The sequence below is a fragment of the Zeus faber genome, assembly GCF_960531495.2.
Source record: "Zeus faber genome assembly, chromosome: 19".
Taxonomy (NCBI): Eukaryota; Metazoa; Chordata; class Actinopteri; order Zeiformes; family Zeidae; genus Zeus; species Zeus faber.
Genome location: NC_137206.1, coordinates 5120091 through 5134898, shown reverse-complemented (window position 1 = coordinate 5134898; position 14808 = coordinate 5120091). Strand labels below are relative to the sequence as shown.

At 37.9% G+C, this 14808-nt stretch overlaps 1 protein-coding gene across 1 annotated transcript; it reads left to right on the top strand.

Moving 5' to 3' along the window:
• Positions 1-1969: 1969 nt before the first annotated feature.
• On the top strand, positions 1970-11670 carry gcm2 (glial cells missing transcription factor 2; the record flags this gene model as incomplete). The annotated part of the gene is made up of 8 exons (XM_080020107.1): positions 1970-2056; positions 5826-5889; positions 7301-7489; positions 7691-7803; positions 8081-8188; positions 9725-10002; positions 10096-10300; positions 11092-11670. 8 exons carry the CDS (start codon positions 1970-1972, stop codon positions 11386-11388), a joined length of 1341 nt encoding a protein of 446 aa, XP_079876233.1. The 3' UTR covers positions 11389-11670.
• Positions 11671-14808: the final 3138 nt, after the last annotated feature.

Below are 14808 nucleotides of genomic sequence, written 5' to 3'. Positions count from 1 at the left end.
AAGGTGTGATGGGAATACTTGTGATGGGAATATTTTTTGTTTGTTCCTGTCAACATGAAAATATGTTCAATCAAAGGTTTTTTAAAACTCAAAATCTCCCCCCTCGCTATCTCTGTCTCTCTCTCCCCTCACTCTCTCTCTCTCTCTTCTCTCTCGCTATCTCCCTCTCTCTCTATTTAAAGGATCAATAACTCTCTCTCTCCATCAGCACAATCTTCGTCCTCTAACGAAGAACGTGCTTCATGTTTGTTTTGGGAAAAACACACAGAGTGTTTACACAACACACACACACACACACACACACACACACACACACACACACACACACACACAGTGAGAACCAGGTTCAGTCTCAGTTTGTTCTGCTGACAGAGCGACACTCAGCAACTTTCCCCTCTCTCTCTCTCTTTTTCTCTCCCTCTCTCTCTCCCTCTCGGGAACATGAGGGGAACATGCAAACCAAAAGGCCACGAGTTCAAACTCAGAACCGTCATTGTTTCTGTCTTTTAATTTGTACATTAGCAGCATCTATTATTATTTGTATTATGTATTATTATCATTGTTTAATGTTGTTATCATTGTTTTGATTGTTATTGTTATTGTGGTTATTATCGTCATAATTGTTGTTATTATTATGATTATTATCATGATTATTATTATTTATTTTTATTTATTTTTATTATTATTATTTATTTGTATTATTATTATTATTATTATCATTTTTATTGTTGTTATCATTATCATTATCATTATCATCAAGATCCAAATGGTTCCCAGTGTCATTTCATCAACATTTCAAACTTTTGGGACTAAAATAAAACGGACAAGATTCAAACCCCTCGCTCTGGAGCTGCAAGCGAACTCCATGTGTGACATCAAAGAGGTAAGACAATACACGCACACACACACACACACACACACACACACACACACACACACACACACACACACACACACACACACACACACACACACACACACACACACACACACACACACACACACACACACACACACACACACACACACACACACACACACTGCGAATGGATGTTTGAAGCCACAACCTGCACATTTATAATGAATTGGATGATGATGTCACAAAGCATCTTTCTCCACAAACTCATCTCGCTCCACCATCGACCGCAAGTTTTGCAACCTTGGTGTATGGACGATGCACAAACGTTCAGCTACTTCGAGTCAAATCTTGTCATTTTTCACTAAGGGTTAGGGTTAGGGTTAGGGTATGTCGATGATATGAATGAACCTATGTTCATGAACGTTCTAACGATGCCTCGACCATGTCTGTGGCTGCAGCGGTTGTTCTGTTCCAGACACTTTTAGACCGAAAAGTGCCAAGGAAATTTATTATAATATAGGGGATGGAGCCATTATAATAATGACAATAACAATAACAATAACAAAAAAAAAATAATAATAATAATAATAATAAAATATAATATTAATAATAATAATAATAATAATAACAACAATAACAACAATAATAACAATACTAATCACATTAATTATAACAACAATAATAATAATAATAATAATAATAATAATAATAATAATAATAATAATAATAATAATAATAATAATAATAATAATAATAATAATGATAAAAATAATAATAATAATAATACAATTCACCCTCCTTGTCAGAGGTAAAGTCCGTCCTCTTTTCTCTCCTCCTCCTCCTCCTCCTCCTCCTCCTCCTCCTCCTCTCACCTGTTCTTTTACCTGCTGCTTCTCCGCAAAAACACTTTCTTTTCTCTCGGAGCTCAGAGCGGATTTTACTTTAAAACGAAATGAACATAAAACTTTAAAACGAGAAACAGAGGTTTCTTCGTTTTAAAAGACGAACAATTCTTCCTCTTTCTGTTTTTCCTTCTTTGTTTTTAATGTATTTTGAGCTTTTGAACCGAAGTCGTGAAGATTTAATTTGATGAAGGTAAAGTTTGAAGAAATGTCCAGAAGAGAAGAGGAGCCGGACTGCGCATGTTCCGTCGGAATGAAATTCAACTGGGACATCAACGACCCCAAACTGCCGCAGGTACAGTTCAATATACAATAACATATATAACAATATCATATATAACAATAACATATACAACAATAACATATATAACAAAACATATATAACAATAACATATATAACAATATCATATATAACAATAACATATATAACAATATCATATATAACAATAACATATATAACAATATCATATATAACAATAACATATACAACAATATCATATATAACAATAACATATATAACAATAACATATATAACAATATCATATATAACAATAACATATATAACAATATCATATATAACAATAACATATACAACAATATCATATAAAACAATAACATATATAACAATAACATATATAACAATATCATATATAACAATAACATATACAACAATAACATATATAACAAAACATATATAACAATAACATATATAACAATATCATATATAACAATAACATATATAACAATATCATATATAACAATAACATATACAACAATATCATATATAACAATAACATATATAACAATAACATATATAACAATATCATATATAACAATAACATATACAACAATATCATATATAACAATAACATATATAACAATAACATATATAACATATCATATATAACAATAAAATATATAACAATATCATATATAACAATAACATATATAACAATAACATATATAACAATAACATATATAACAATATCATATATAACAATAACATATATAACAATAACATATATAACAATAACATATATAACAATAACAGATATAACAATATCAGATATAACAATAACAGATATAACAATATCATATATAACAATAACATATATAACAATAACAGATATAACAATATCAAATATAACTATAACATATATAACAGTATTATATGTAACAATATCAGATATAACAATAACATATTTAACAATAACATATATAACAATATCATATATAACAATATCAGATATAACAATATAATATATAACAATATCAGATATAACAATATAATATATAACAATATAATATATAACAATATCATATATAACAATAACATATATAACAATATTATATATAACAAAAACATATACAACAATATCATATATAAAAATATTATATGCAACAATATCAAATATTACCTTATCATCTATAACAACATAATAAATAACAACATAATATATAATCAATATCATAAATAACAACATAATATTTAACAATATAATATAAAGCAATATAATATGTGACAATATCATAAATAATAATATAATATATAACAATATCAAATATAACAATATCATATATAACATATTATAATACAATATGATATACAACAACATAATATATAACAATATCATATATATGAAAATAATATATATATTCTATATTCTGTAACAATATATATTGATATCAATCTATAACCCAAACTGCATAATCCGCAGGTACAGTTCAATATGGAATATAATAATACAGTATAACAATATAATACTTTATACGAATATAATATATAACGATATAATATTCGATAAGAATATAATATATAACAATATAATATTTTATAAGAATATAATTTATGACAATATAGTATTCTATAAGGATATAATATACGACAACATAATATTCTACAAGAAATTAATATAAAACAATATAATATTCTTTTATAATATAATATTTGAAAATATAATATTCTATAATAATATAATCTACGACAATATAATAATCTATGAAAAAAAATATATATATATAAAATATTCGAGAAAACACACAAGTAAATAAATCAACTGGATGTTAAAAGAAAAGTTTCCATCTTGACACTTTCTCTTCGTTTGTTTAGAAAATTAAAAGCTTTCAAAACTAATTATTTACCAGTCAACGATGAGAAAAAGCTCTTTTCACTTTTTCTTTTAAAAGTTATTCAAAGTGCTTTAAACAGGGTTTTCAACCCGAACCTCTCGGTGTCCACATCCACCGGCCCCGGTGAAACCGGGACCCTCTGTCCGCTGGACCCTAACGGGTCCCACCGGGACCCGCTCTCCGCTGGACCGGCCTCGGTCATACCGGGACCCTCTGTCCGCTGGACCGGCCCCGGTGACACCGGACCCGCTGTCCGCTTGATCGGCTCCGGTGACACCGGGAGCCGCTGTACGGTGACACCGGGAACCGCTGTCCTCTTGACCGGCCCCGGTCACACCGGGACCCGCTGTACCGTGACACCGGTACCCGCTGTCCGCTGGACCGGCCTTGGTCACACCAGGACCAACTGTCCGCTCGATCGGCTCCGATGACACCGGGACCCGCTGTACGGTGACACCGGGACCCGCTGCCGCTGGATCGGCTCCGGTGACACCGGGACCCGCTGCACGGTGACACCGGGACCAGCAGTCCGCTGGACCGGCCTCGGTCACACCGGGACCCTCTGTCCGCTGGACCGGCCCCAGTGACACCGGGACCCGCTGTCCGTTGGATCGGCTCCGGTGACACCGGGAGCCGCTCTACGGTGACACCGGGACCCGCTGTCCGCTGGACCGGTCCCGGTCATGCCGGGACCCGCTGTACGGTGAAACCGGGATCCGCACTCCGCTGGACCGTCCCCGGTTGCACCGGGAACCGCTGTACGGTGACACCGGGACCCGCTGTCCGCTGGACCGGCCTCGGTCACACCGGGACACCCTGTCCGCTGGATCGGCTCCAGTGACACCGGGACCGGCTGTGCGGTGCCACCCGGGCCGCATCGTGAAAAGTTAAAAAAATATTTTAAACATCAAACTAATCACATCTTGATCACATTAATGACACTGTCTTCATTACGTTTATTATTATTATTATTATCATTCTTATTATTATTATTATTATTTTTATTATTATTTATTACACATTTAACTGGACCGGCCTCGTTGACACCGGGACCCGCTGTGAGGTGACACTGGGACCCGCTGTCCGCTGGACCGGACCCGGTGCCACCGGGAAAAGTAATTAACAAACTAATCAACATCTTTCTTACATTAATGACAACGTCTTCATTACGTTTATTGGATCGCTGTTGTTATTATTATTATTATTATTATTATTATTATTATTATTATTATTATTATTATTATTATTATTATTATTATTAATAATAATAATAATAATAATAATAATAATAATAAAAATAATAATAATTACACGTTTATCTGAACTACATTATTCTTATTTATTGTATCGGACATTATTTATTACGTATTTATAACCTTATTTGAAGAAAAGTATGGAATTAATATACACTAGTTAAATGATGAATGATCACTTTCTCCTCCGTCGTATAAATTCTTCTCCTTCTTCTCTTTCCTTTTCTTTTACATTTTTTTCTCTCCTTTCTCTTCTTCTTCTTCTTGGTTTTTTTATTATTAAAATTGATTTAATCTGATCTAATAATTAGTGTGATTTAATAGATAGATGTGGATTCCAACTGGGATGGAAGTTTTTCTTGTGCTCCTTTCTGGCTTTGAACCAACCGGGAGCTTTGTGTTCCACATGGAATCAATAATATCGATCATTCTTCAGTTGGAGTTATGGATCAGCTATCATAGATTTAGAATCAGTATTTTATCAAATATGGATGAAAACACAGAAATAATCCGCACCAGCTCCCTATGTAGATGTAAAACTCTAGTAGATATAAACTCTAGTCCATCTGTCAGTCTGCCTTTCCATCCATCCACCTATCTGTCTACCTGTCTGTCTGTCTGTCTGTCTGTCTGTCGGTCTGTCTGTCTGTCCGTCCATCTAACATGTGGGTCTGTCTGCAGGATGTCCAGCAGTTTGATTCCTTCCAGGAATGGACTGATGGTTATGTGCGTTTCATCTATAATGGTAATGCTTCATTAAAATCCTCAAATGTATTTATTCACAGGTTTCTGAATGATATCAACCTCTGTTCGGCCAAAAAACATTGTTAATATTTTAGTTATGTTATACGTTACGCTATGAATTATTTAGCCTGAAGTGAATCATATAAATACTGTGAGACGACTCAAAGTAGCTTTAAAACTACATATAGCATGGAGTACTGCAAAGTCTGAAGTACAGCGTGATATAAAGTAGGATATACAATATGATACACAGTGTGATATACAGTCTGATATATAGTAGGATATACTGTGTGATATGAAGTAGGATATACAATATGATATACACTAGGGTATACAGTCGGATATATACAGTATGATATACAGTCTGATATATAGTGTAATATAGAGTAGGAAATACAGTAAGATATAGAGTCTGATTTGAAGTAGGGTATCCAGTCTGATATACAGTGATATATAATAGAATATAGAGTGTGATATATTTTAGGACATAGAGTGGGATATATAGTCTGATATACAATAGGATATACAGTGGGATATATAGTAGGATGTACAGAGTGATATACAGTAGGTTATATAGTAGGATATAGAGTGTGATATACAGTGGGATATACTGTATAGTGGGATATACAGTCTGGCATATAGTAGAATATACAGTGTGATATACAGTATGATATACAGTTTGATATCTAGTAGGATATACAGTCTGATATAGTCTGATATACAGTCTGATTTAAAGTATACAGTCTGACATATACTATACAGTTTGATATACAGTCTGATTTACAGTCTGATATATAGTATACAGTCTGATATACAGTCTGATATATAGTATACAGTGTGATATACAGTCTGATATATAGTATACAATCTGATATACAGTCTGATATACAGTCTGATATATAGTATACAGTGTGATAAAGTCTGATATATAGTATACAGTCTGATAAAGTCTGATATATAGTATACAGTCTGATATACAGTCTGATATATAGTATACAGTGTGATAAAGTCTGATATATAGTATACAGTCTGATATACAGTCTGATATATAGTATACAGTGTGATAAAGTCTGATATATAGTATACAGTCTGATATATAGTATACAGTCTGATATACAGTCTGATATATAGTTTACAGTGTGATGAAGTCTGATATATAGTATACAGTCTGATATATAGTCTGATATACAGTTTGATATGAAGTAGGATATACAGTGCTTTTGACTGGTTTGTACTGTTCTGAAATTGTTTTAAATTAAACTAGTTTATACTGGTTTGAATTGTATTTAAACTGGTCGAAACTTGTTTGACGTGCTCTTCAACCAAACTGGTTTAAAATGCTTTGAAATTTTCCAATCTGGTTTAAAAAAAATTTTAACTGGCTTGAACTGTTTTGCTGTGGTTTTGTTCAGGGGAGGATAAGAACGCCCAGCGCCACCTGTCTGGCTGGGCCATGAGGAACACCAACAACCACAACTGTCAGATCCTGAAGAAGTCGTGTCTGGGCGTCGTGGTTTGTTCCAGAGGCTGTTCGCTGCCCGACGGCTCCAGGCTGCAGCTCAGACCCGCCATCTGCGACAAGGCCCGACAGAAACAGCAGAGTAGGGGACTGTTATTGTGTAGAGTACCCCTCCATGGACTCAGAGACTCTTATTGTGAAAAGCAGGAGAACTGAGCCCTTTCTCCTCTCATTCTGTTGGTGTGTTTGTTTGTGTGTGTCTGCTTGCTTATGTGTGTGTGTGTGTGTGTGTGTGTGTGTGTGTGTGTGTGCATGATGTGCACGGTGTGTGTGTGTGTTGCAGAAAAGTTGTGTCCCAGCTGCAGTGCGTCCTTGGAGCTTCTCGCTTGCCGCGGTCACAGCGGTTACCCAGTGACCAACTTCTGGAGAGTAGACGGGAAGAACATCTTCTTTCAGGTTGTTATTATTATTACATATAATATTATTATTATATACTGTATTTCAGTAGTTAATACAGGTTATCTTCTCCCAGGACCAAACACCTTCTTTGATAAATAAATTAAAAAAAAAATATATATATATATATATAAAATTAAATATTAGTAGTATTATCATTAGTATCAATTATACAAGACTGAGATTGTACTGTCAGATTAAATATGTCTGGTAATTATTAATATCAATGATATATTATGATATATTGAATTATTATAATTATTCAAATTACAAACAGGCCAAAGGTGTCCATGACCATCCAAGACCAGAGTCCAAGTCTGAGACGGAGTCTCGACGCAGCTCACTGAAAAGGAGGGTCAGCTCTCCGTTCCCTCAGAAACGACAGGTGAGATTTTTTACCTTCCTGTGGTCTCATGACCCTAGGACGCCAAAAGGAAGGTATAGGATGAGGACACCAAAGGAAAGTAGAGTATGAGGACGCCAAGGGCAGGTAGAGGGAGAGGACGCCAACAGAAGGTAAAGGGTGAGGACACCAGAGGAAAGTAGAGGATGAGAACGCCAAAGGAAGGTAGAGGGAGAGGACGCCAACAGAGGGTAGAGGGTGAGGACACCAAAGGAAAGTAGAGGATGAGAACGCCAAAGGAAGGTAGAGGGAGAGGACGCCAACAGAGGGTAGAGGGTGAGGACACCAAAGGAAAGTAGAGGACGAGAACGGCAAAGGAAGGTGGAGGGTGAGGACGCCAAAGGAAGGTAGCAGGTGAGGACGCCAAAGGAAGGTAGAGGGTGAGGACATTAAAGGAAGGTAGAGGGCGAGGATGCCAAATGAAGGTAGAGGATGAGGACGCCAAAGGAAGGTAGAGGGAAAGGACGCCAAAGGAAGGTAGAGGGTGAGGACGCCAAAGGAACGTAAAGGGAAAGGACGCCAAAGGAAGGTAGTGGGTGAGGACGCCAAAGGCAGGTAGAGGATGAGAACACAAAAGGAAGGTAGCAGGTGAGGACACCAAAGGCAGGTAGAGGGTGAGGACATTAAAGGAAGGTAGATGGTGAGGAGGCCAAAGGAAGGTAGAGTATAAGGATGCCAAAGGAAGGTAGAGGGTGAGGACGCCAAAGGAAGGTAGAGGGTGAGGACAATTCAAGGAAGGTAGAGGGTGAGGACGCGAAAGGAAGGTAGCAGGTGAGGATGCCAAAGGAAGGTAGAGGATGAGAACGGCAAAGTAAGGCAGAGGGAGAGGACGGCAACGGAAAGTAGAGGGTGAGGATGCCAAAGGCCAGTAGAGGGTGAGGACGCCAAAGGAAGGTAGAGGGTGAGGACACCAAAGGAAGGTAGAGGGTGAGGACAATTCAAGGAAGGGAGAGGGTGAGGACGCGAAAGGAAGGTAGCAGGTGAGGATGCCAAAGGAAGGTAGAGGATGAGAACGGCAAAGTAAGGCAGAGGGAGAGGACGCCAACGGAAAGTAGAGGGTGAGGATGCCAGAGGCCGGTAGAGGGTGAGGACGCCAAAGGAAGGTAGAGGGTGAGGACACCAAAGGAAGGTAGAGGGTGAGGACATTAAAGGAAGGTAGAGGGTGAGGACGCCAAAGGAAGGTAGAGGATGAGGACATTAAAGGAAGCAAGAGGGTGAGGACGCCAAAGAAAGATAGAGGATGAGGATGCCAAAGGAAGGTAGAGGGTGAGGACGCCAAAGGAAGGAGAGAGAGAGAGGGGGCCTATGGAAGGTGGAGGGTGAGGACGTCAAAGGAAGGTAGAGGTTGAAGATCTCAAAGAAAGGTAAAGGGTGAGGACGCCAAAGGAAGGGAGGAGAGGAGCTCAGGAGACCTGTTGACCCTCTACATTCCCTTTATCTTTTCTTTGGTTGTTGTTGTTTGCCAGGGTCTGGGGTCCATGTTGTTTTGTATTCATGATCATTCTATTTTCTTTTCAGGGTCTGGTTGAAGTTCCAGAGCGTTTGTCCTTCATTGCAGAGACAAACTTTCCTCTCCAGTCGCAGCATTATCCTTCCTTCCAGAGTCCTGAGCCTTACTACAACACCCACAATGCCTTGGGTGAGGCCCCACCCACCCTGCAGAAATCAAGCAATCCCAGGCTGTACATGGCCAGGCCTGGGTGTGGCTATGATTTCCCAGGATACCTTGCGTCGGGCACCTTTCCGCCTCCCCTCCACAGGGAAGCGACCCACAGTGCTGACCTCTGTGACCCAAGGTCATTGTCTTAAATTTGATATTTAATAAGGTGTATTCATGTGATTTGTGTGGAATATGCTCATATAAATATGTGCATTATGTCTCCTAGCAGAGTTGCTCCAGTCCTTGGCTCCTCATCATCCTCCTTTGACCAGCAGGGAGGGAAACCTTCCTCTGGATGGAGAGATCTGTTGAAGAGTGCTGCCCCTTATGGAGATAACACCCACTATTACACCCCAGAATACCCCTGCCGTTACCCTAGCAACCCGCCAGGCTCGCCTGCAGCACTACAGACCATCATCACCACTACCACAAAGGTAGTCCTGTTCTTCAAATCAAATCCTTATGTCCTCTCTGTGCAACATGGGGGGCAGCTAGAGGGAGTAACCAGCATTTCTAAAATAGTTGTTAGCAAAGTAGCTTCTGTAGAAAAGACAGTTGGTAGAAAACAATCAGTCAAAAGATTTGTTCAATTTTCCTCCAAGTTTTCATTCATTCGTGTGATCCAATTGGTTTATCATCGTTCGCCTGCTGGATCCTCGTTCACAATTCAGCTCAGGAGTCACTGCCTCGGCTTGAGGCGCAAGCGTGACTCACGAATCTCATTTGAGAATTGGTTTGTGTGTTCTGTTCTTCGCTTGGGGCGCATGTGTGACTTTCTCAGCTCTCAGGTCTTTTTGTTCGAGATTGGAGTTTAGTCTGTGTGACTGGCTGCTGTTACAGAGAACGAACAAGACTTTTGGTGGAGTGACTCATGACTCCCGAGTCAAACGATTTGAGTGGGTCGTTCGTGAGTCCGGCATCACTGCAGAGGAGAGCCCTCAAGGAAAGACCTCAGACTCTTAAACATCTGGAGAGATTCTGGATTGGAGGAAAGGTCTCAAATCCCTTGTTCCTGCACTGGATGGAAGGGTGCTTGGGTTGATGGATAGATGGGCGGGTCTCAGTTGCTCATGGGGGAAAAAATAAAAATATAAATATATATATATATATTTATATATAAATATAAATAAAAAGAAATACTTTTCTTCTCCAATCTTTTCCTTTAACTCTTCTTTCCTCCTTCTCTACTATCCCTTCATCCTCTCCTCCTTACCCTTCCTACCAGGTGTCCTACCAGCCCTGTCCCAAGCCTCCATCCGTCCTGCCGTCCTACCAGACCTGTCCCAAGCCTCCGTCCGTCCTGCCGTCCTACCAGTGCCCCCCGTCCAAAGCCCCCCAAGGCCTCCCCGGCTCCGCCCCACCTGAGGACTCCTACTGCACAGAGGTGAAGGTTACCGAGGAGTCAGGGGGAGTCATCAAGTCCTTGTCCTTCCCCCCGGACACTCTCCAGACCAAGACAGAGCGAGACAGCTACGACTACCGCTGCCCCTACACCAACACCTTCAGATACGACGAGTACTGAGTACTAGTACTACTAGAAGGATTATGACTACTGCTACTTCAGACAGGATGAATACTGAGTACTATTACGACTACTACTCAAAGGATGGATACTGGCTTCTACTGCTACTACGAGATGGATACTGAGTACTACTACTAGATCGATACTGAGTACTGCTACTACTACTAGATGGATAATGAGTACCACTGATACTGAAAGGATAAATACTGAGTACCACTGCAAAGACCATGGAGAGGACATGAACTTCCACTGACTCATAAACACCACTACCTGATCTAGTGTGAAGAGCATTGCTATTAAATGAGTACGACTGTGAATACTAATACCAGGGTTAGCGTTAACCCTGACCCTGAAAAGAAGAACAACAATAACAACGTCAAACATATTGTAAAGTTCAGATACAAAACAATTTCACTGGAATCAGAATGTCAATATGTTATATTTGTGTATAATTCTTTGCTATTATTGTCCCCCCATTGCCCCCCCCCCCCTTGGCGGCAGCTTCATGTAAACATGACTGCATTCTTGTTGCGGCCCGTTTTGGGTCTCCGTCCACGGTTTGAAAAGCCCTTGTGTAAATGATCAAAGGTTGATGCTGAGAAATAAATGTTGTTTTGACAAGAACACGTCTGGACACGAAACTCCACAATGAACTGCCAGTGAACCTCCTTCTTCACCTCCCTTCTCCTCCCATCACCCCCTTCCCTTCTTCATCTCCTTTTTCCTACTCGCTCCTCACATCACCTCCTTTCTCAGTCGGTACTGTCAGTACCACCCATTACAATTGCTCATCCTCATCATTAGGAGATATTAGTGTCAGTGGTTACTTTGTGACATCATACGTCGATGCAAATGGATCTAAAAAACAAACTAAATAAATGTCCATGAATCTGTGAAACACCTAAACACACTACATTTTTAGAATAAATATTCACAATGATAAACAAATACACACACTAGACATTTAATACAAAGATGGTTCATTCATGAGTTGGGGCCTGGATTGATGCAGACCACTTATTTAAATGAATTAAACATCTGACTACAGGAGGACTGCAGAGAGACTGCAGAGAGACTGCAGAGAGACTGTCAAGGAAGACTGTAGGAAGACTGTAGGAGGACAGTAGGAAGACTGTAGCTATACTACAAGGATACTGTGAGAAGACCGCAGGAAGACTGTAGGGAGACAGGAGGAAGACTGCAGGAAGACTGCAGCTCCACTGCAGGAAGACTGTTGGACGCTTCCATTCAAGGTCATTTCATTTTAATTATTACATTTTATTGTTGAATTGTTAAAATCAATAAAGCATCTTGTAGACAGTGTGTGTGGCATCATTAAGTGGAAACAACTGCTTTGCGTCGTTCAGTTTGTCATTCAGTTTGTGTAGTTTTATGTGGTTTTGTGTAGTTCAGTGTGCTAAGTTAAGTAAAGTTCAAAATCAGAAAGTCACACTAACTTACTAACTAACTAACTAACTAACTAATTAACCCTAAATGTATCACTTAGAATCAATTGTTCTGATATTTGGCATCAAACAACTACTGTCATTTTCACAATCATTTAATATCACAGCTGTTTTTCCCAATTTGATAAGACACAATATGATACAAAAAGACACAATAAGTTAAGATGCAATAAGATACAATAAGATGATATACTGTACAATGAGATAAGACACAATTAGATACAATAACAAACAATAACATAAGACACAATTAGATACAATAACAAACAATAACATAAGACACAATAAGATAAATTACAATAAGACACAATAAGATAAGATACAATAAGACACAATGGGATACAATAAGACACAATAAGATGAGATACAATAAGATACAATTAGATAAGACACAATAAGATAAGATACAATAAGACACAATGGGATACAATAAGACACAATAAGATGAGATACAATAAGATACAATTAGATAATATACAATAAGATAACATACAATAAGATACAATAACACACAATATATAAATAATATATATATATATATATTATAATATAAGACACAATAATATAAAATACAATAAGACAATATGTTAAGATACAGTAAGATAAAATAAGCTCCAATAAGATAATATGCTGTACAATTAGATAAGACACAAACAGATACAATAAGACACAATAAGATAATATACTGTGCAATAAGATAAGACACAATATGATACAATTGGATAATATACAATAAGAAACAATAAGATACAATAAGACACAATAAGATACAATAAGAAACAATAAGATACAAATAGACACAATAAGACACAATAAGACACAATAACATAAGACACAATAATATAAAATAATACACAATAATATACAATAAGAAAAAATAAGATACAATAAGACACAATAATATACAATAACATAAGACACAATAATATTAAATAAGACACAATAAGATACAATAAGAAACAATAAGATACAATAGGACACAAGAAGATACAATAACATAAGACACAATAACATACAATAAGAAACTATAATATACAATAAGACACAATAAGATACAATAAGATAAGATACAATAAGATAAAATACAATAAAGTCCCTTTCCAACATGAAATCCGTAAAACTACTGGATAAAACCTGCCGCCAAAGTCAGTAAGTAGTCATTCCCTCGTAGCCTCCTCTACAGAAAAGTTCCGTATGAAGTCTTTTCCCACATGGATGAGTGTTACGGATACATTACGTAATACGTGTTCAAGAGGTGTCTAATATCCAGACAACGGAATCACTTTTTAGACCAAGGATCCACTCCACTCACTTCACTCATTTTCTTTCTGAAAACAAATCTTTTTATCATATAAATATTCATCAAAACCCACTATTTGTGCATTATTTGGATTTGGCTCTATCCCCGCTTTACGGAAATGTTCCTGCTTCCATTCCCACACACTTCAATCAACGGCCGTTCCGGAAATTTGCCGGAAATTGGAATACTTCGAGAGTTGGTAAATTTACGGAACAACTTTTACGCAACATGGAGACGGGCTCCCCTTCCCACAGCACAGCAAGGAGGAAGTGTGAGGCTGGGTTTACTTCTTCCAGTGCAGCTGGGAAAGAGGCTGAAGAAACCTGTAGGATACTATAAGATATGTAAGATATGATCAGATAGAATAAGACAGTAATCAGGTAATAAATGCACCGCCAGTCAGTCTGTATCAGTCAGTTAATCAGTCAGTCAGTATCAGTCAGCGTCAGTCAGTCAGTCAGTCAGTCAGTCTGTATCAGTTAGTCAGTAGCTGCAGACTTCAGTCAGTAGCTGCATTCAGTCTGTATCAGTCGGTATATCACTAGCTATAGACTGTATGGTCTGTATCAGTCACTCAGTCTATAGCTGCAGTCAGTCGGTCAGTCAGTTAGTCAGTCAGTAGCTGCAGTCAGTTGGTATCAGTCCGTATCAGTC